Here is a 5,736-nt window from a genome sequence, read left to right on the forward strand (position 1 = left end):
ATCATTGAATTCAGTTGCTAAGCAACTAGTATAGGGAAATCATCCGCGAAATTCAAAATCCTGCAGCGCGAGGACACGTTTGGTGAGTTTTTGCTGAATAGGCGAGCAAGACAACTCCAGAAAAAAAAGTGAAATAAACAAAATATCTATATATTTTGTATATTTTCAGTACAAATTTAAAAAAAAAGTTTGAAAGACAGGGACACGTTTTCATGGTGATAAAATTTGCATGATAACAACAACAATAATAAAAATAATTTAGATTTACTACAGGAAGATAAACATTACAAGATGCTTTTTTTGGTCTGCGCAGGCGCTATTAGTGATATTGTTTGGCTGGTATATTTCCCTGTCAGACTGCACCGTGCTGAGCTGTGGACACACTCGGTGCTTAAAAACCTCAGTGACCCACTGCCCCGGATCCTAAAACAACATGTCAGCCTCACCGGGTTTATGGAGCCCGTGGACCCAAACACACCTGCACAGCGAGGGGCAGAGGAGAGCCAGGCAGCCGGCTTATAAAGTCTAACTTAAGGAAATCATTGTGCGGATTAGCCTCTCGTAATGTTGAGCAGAATTAAAGCAGGAGGATGAAAAAAAAATCCCCAAACATGATGCTGAGTGTGTTTATCTGGACTGCGAGCTTAAATATTACATAACACACAACCCCAGAACATCAGGAGGCTCCACACAGCAGCGACACTAACCCACAGCGCCCTACTGTACCTGTATCACACACACACACACACACACACACACACACACACACACACACACACACACACACACACACACACACACATATGTATATATATATATGTGTGTGTGTGAATATACAAAACAGCAGAATTACTGTAAAACCACAGTCGTTTGTTTTAAAACTACACAATAGAGACACTCGTTTTAATCCTATTTACTTATTTCTGTTTTAAATATAAGTAGGAACCATTTCCCAGCCTGAAGGCTAACTTTCCTGCTTTTTGCGCAGGCCCTGAAGAGGCAGCAGATGTAAACAAACAGCCAGACGAGCACATGCACTGTGCAGGCCTGCAGCTGACCGCGATGTTCCACTCACACACACACAGTTAAGGCATGATGACGATGATGAGAACACTACTGCACCTTTACCCCATCATCACGCACTCTTACTACATCAACAAATCCCGGCGCTGTTTTTTTTTTTTTAAATAAATGAATCCCGCGTTTTATTATTATTCTGCAGCTGTGCACGCAAATAACAGCATCTGGATTATTTTTGAGCTTTTGTGTTAAATACATGAGTAAATAAAAGTGGAAAACACAACATGACTGCGTTTCATTCTAACAAATTTATTGTGTCTCAATCAGCTCGTACGGAACCACTACTGAAATTAAATTACAATCAAACTGATCACATCAAAATATACCCTTATTACCTAACAACGGTCAGCTTATGGTGATTTGTGCTCCTTTAGAAAACAAAATTAAACAAATAAGGGCAAATTTTTTTATATATATGTAAATATATATACATATATATTTACACATATTTTTTAAAAAAAACAAAAAAACAATAAAAACAAGAGAGGGGAAAGCATCTTACACAAGTTCCTTGAGGAGGAGGAAGGGGTGGGGAGGGTGGGGGGCAAGAAAAATAAATTACCGTGTTGAAAGTATTCCCAATAAAATATTAAAACAAGTCATTTTTGGATGAAAAATATAAAGTAAATAACTCAGATCAGTATCTGATCTAGTGATCTATATTGCCGCCTTTACAGTTTTTTTTTCATTTTCTTTTCTTTTTGTTTATTAAAACCTACCAAAGAATACTGCTTACAAAGGGCAGCATTAATAGGATATCCACAGCACCCACTCAGTCACACTTGGCAACAGAATTTTTTTTCTTTTTTTGTCCTTTTTCTCTCAAAGAAGTGCAGCTGGAGTCTTTTGCAAATGTCTCTATTTGTTGATGAGGGGGGAAAAATATATATATATATGTGTTTTTATATGAAGAAGAAAAAATCCACTCGTGGTGTCCATTAAATAATAATAATAATAATATTAATAATAATAATAATAGGTAGAATCGAAGAAGCTCCCACGTGAAGGATTTTGTATTTTTTTTTTCAGGTCAGTCCTGGTCCTGCTCGTCTTTTCTTTCTCGTGAGGGGCCTCAAAGATGGCAAACAAAAAAGGGAAGGAGAAGAAAAAAATATATCCCTAATTCTCCATAAGTGAAACCATGCAGTCCACCTCAAAAAGAAGCTGCAAATGATAAAGGAAGCCTCGTGGATGTCACTCTTCTTCACACAGTTGCAGTTTTTACCCCCCCTCCTGTCTCTCTTGTTATTGTTGGGCATGGAGAAGTAGAAAGGGGCGGTTCAGTCCCATTTCTGAATATACAAAAAAATAATTAAAATGTAAAAGCCCCAAAAAGAAAAAAAGAGCGTCCTTTGTTGTTTCTTCAGTCAAACACAGGAAAATGAGAAATGAGGGGTGATATTTTTTAATTTGTCCTTTTTTGTTTTATAGGGATTTGGAGGGACAGAGAATTTTCTTTTTCTTTCTTTCTTTTTTTTTAAACGGAATCATCATCGTCATAATCATAGTAATAATAATGATAATAATAATAAAAAATACTTGGGTTTCCTCTTGGTTGTTGTCTCAATGCGCCAAAATTACCTGGTGGAATGAACTTGTGGTTGTCACCCTCTGGTCGCTCGCTTCACTTGCATCATCTTTTAAGTAATCTACTAAAAAATGCCCCTGAAAGAAAAAAGCAGAAGGAACCTTTTAGGTAAAGACATTTCTTTAAGGGCCTGGAAGAAGAGAGGGGGGAGGACACAAAAAGAAAAAAAGAAGGGAAGGGGTGAAGGTTTTTTGTTTCTGGTGAAAAATAGATAACACATTTTTGTTTTTTTGTATTTTTCTTGTTTTTGTTTTGCAGTCTCATTCATATTCCCTCACAATCACAGTATCAAAAAAATGTTTTTTGCTGTCTTTTTTCTGTTTTTTTGTCTATCTTGGCGATAGTCTGTATGGTGTTGCTTTTATGTCCTAAACAGTTTTAATTTGATATAAAATATTCTGCTGTGCTGTTTCTATGTTTCACTGAACATTCGTTTGCAGTCCATGGAGGGGGGCGGTGTTTCTGCACTCACATTGCCGACCTGAGAGTACACATCCTCCGGCGTCTGCGCCACTCCCGGGGGCGTCATCCGTTTTTCCTTCTGTCTCCTATTGCAAAACCACACTCTAACCACCTCCTTCTCCAGCTGCAAGTTGTCCGCCAGGCTGCTGATCTCCTGGGCCGAGGGCTTGGGGCATTTTAGAAAGTGGCTCTCCAGAGCCCCCTTGACGCTCACCTCGATGGACGTGCGCTTCTTTCGCTTCCTCCCCTGCGCCGCGATCTTGTCGATGCTGGTAGGGCTGCCCGTGGAAGAGTCGGCCTCCTCGAGCCACTTGTTCAACAAAGGCTTCAGCTTGCACATGTTCTTGAAGCTGAGCTGCAGAGCCTCGAACCTGCAAATGGTGGTCTGCGAGAAGACGTTCCCATACAGGGTGCCCAGAGCCAGGCCCACGTCTGCTTGCGTGAAGCCCAGCTTGATCCGCCGCTGCTTGAACTGCTTGGCGAACTGCTCCAGGTCGTCCGAGGTCGGCGTGTCGTCGTCCGAGTGCGGGTCGTGGCTGTTGACACCTCCGCCTCCTCCGCCTCCGTGGTGCTGGTGGTGCGGATGCTGGTGGTGATGGTGATGGTGGTGGCTGCCGTGGTCCAGGTCCGGGGTGTTCCCCCTCACCAGCCCTGGGTGCACCAGGCTCTGTCCGCCCGGGCTCAGCATGCCGTTGACAGTGAAGCCTCCGGGCTGGGAGTAGATGAGCGACTGCTGCTGCTGGCCCCCGGAGATGGAGTTGATGTGAGCCGCCGTGGTGCTGCCCCAGCTCCCGGCGTGAGTCTGATGGGGAGCTAGGTGGGGGGGCCTGTGGTGTAGAGCCGTGCCCGTGTGCAGGTCGTCTCTGCCGGATCCTTTCACGTCCTGCTGCTGCGGGCTGCCCGTCATCCCGACCGGGCTCGACGACCAGGGGGACCCGGCTTCCGCCGCGGCCACAGCGGCCGCCGCTGCGGCCGCGGCGGCGTGCGGGAGGGACGTCACCCACTGGTGGGCATGGCTCAGCATGTGCCCCCCGTTGCTCGCTGCCATGGCGCCCTGCATAAAGTCACTCTGAACCATCTTGACCGTGGGGTCCCCCCTGTAGCCCCCAGACCCGGAGGTAACCGCAGCGCTGCCCGGCTGCATGCCACCACCTCCGGAGTCAGAGTGCACGATGGAGCCGGACGATAAGATGCTATTGGTGGGGAGATAAGGATTGGAAGCCGCGGTGGCCATTCCGTCAGCCCCTTATGAATATGTTTGTGGATAACCCCCCTCCCTTTCTCTCTTTCTCTTTCTTCCCCCTTTTTTCTTCTTCTTTTTTTCTAAAACCGTCACTTCTCTCGAGCAGGCAAATCGTATCTCATGAATTATTCAAACTTTTAAAAGTACGGAGAGGGTTTTTTTTCTCTTTGGCAAACACCATCGGAAAAATAAAATAAAAATCCTGGAGTAGAAAAAAAGTGGATAAAATCCTCTCGTGTTTACAACATTCTACTGCAGGGATTAAAACATCCACGTCTTTCAGAAGCCCTTTTTCAAACCATGTGCTGTCCGGCTCGAAAGTTTCTGGCTGGGGTGAGACTGCGAACATTAAAAATTCAAATAAGAAAAACGGCACGCGCTTGTCCCGAAGCAAACTTTCGGTGGCCGCAGAAAACAAACAAAACACACGAAGAAGAAGGAAAAAAAAAAATTCTCCACAGCGTACAAAGTCCCGGTTTATGTCCCCGTGTAGATGTGGAAACCATGAGCGGAGTGTCCTCAGTTCTTTTGTAATTCAGTCGCTGAGATTTCTCCCCTCGCTTTCTTCTTTTTCTCCCCTCTTGTTTCCCGGCGCTGTGGCCGTGCTCGAGCCCGTCTCTTTGTTCTGTTTTGATGTGTATAAACCTGCCAAACCGCAAACTCCCGTTCAAGTACAATCCAGTGGAACAGTGCGCGGCGCTGCTCGCGAGCCTCTTCTCTCATTCGCTTGTTCTCTCACTCTCTCTCCCCCTGCCTCTCTCTCTCTATATCTCTCTCTCTCTCTTCCAGACAGCCCCGCCCCCCTCCAACACCCCCCAAGTCCTCTACCCTCCCCACCTCCCAGCCAGAGGACGCGGTGTTTTACCCCCGTGCGTCCGCATTGATTGGTTACCCGGGGCGTGATTGGCAGATTTTTTTTTTTTTTGCCAGCCTTGCTCCGGGCGCACGAGCCCTCCTTCCGGCTGTTCCGATTGGCTGATTTTTAATTGCAGTCCAAACAAAACCTGGGGTACAACTTGGTAGTAAATAGTGGTGAGATGCTAGTACACAAACGGGATGAGGAGCGCGGGGGAAATAAAGTTTGGATAAACTGACATTTAAACCATAATCAAGATAAACGCTCTCTGGTGTCTTCCACGTGTGTCTTTACAGACAAATATGCACGTTTTAGTGGATAAGAAGATTAGTTTTGGGGAGTCACTCCTCTCTGGGACAGAAGTGTACAAAAAAGGGCTTTACAGTCTCAGGATTGTGGGGTTTGTCTAAATCCACCTGCTGAAGAGAGCAAACAAAGAAGCAAAAAACAGGCTCAGGTGAGACTGCCATCCTGTATCTTACAGGATATCAATAATAATGATATAAA

At 45.0% G+C, this 5,736-nt stretch overlaps 1 protein-coding gene across 1 annotated transcript; it reads right to left on the minus strand.

Moving 5' to 3' along the window:
- Window positions 1-1,979: 1,979 nt before the first annotated feature.
- On the minus strand, window positions 1,980-5,123 carry pou3f3b (POU class 3 homeobox 3b). The gene is made up of 2 exons (XM_080878185.1): window positions 3,141-5,123; window positions 1,980-2,745 (listed from the first exon to the last, which is right to left on the minus strand). The coding sequence occupies exons 1-2, from the start codon at window positions 4,362-4,364 to the stop codon at window positions 2,644-2,646; spliced, it is 1,326 nt and encodes a 441-aa protein (XP_080734311.1). The 5' UTR covers window positions 4,365-5,123; the 3' UTR covers window positions 1,980-2,643.
- Window positions 5,124-5,736: the final 613 nt, after the last annotated feature.

This window comes from Rhamphochromis sp. 'chilingali', assembly GCF_963969265.1.
Source record: "Rhamphochromis sp. 'chilingali' genome assembly, chromosome: 3".
Lineage (NCBI taxonomy): Eukaryota > Metazoa > Chordata > Actinopteri > Cichliformes > Cichlidae > Rhamphochromis > Rhamphochromis sp. 'chilingali'.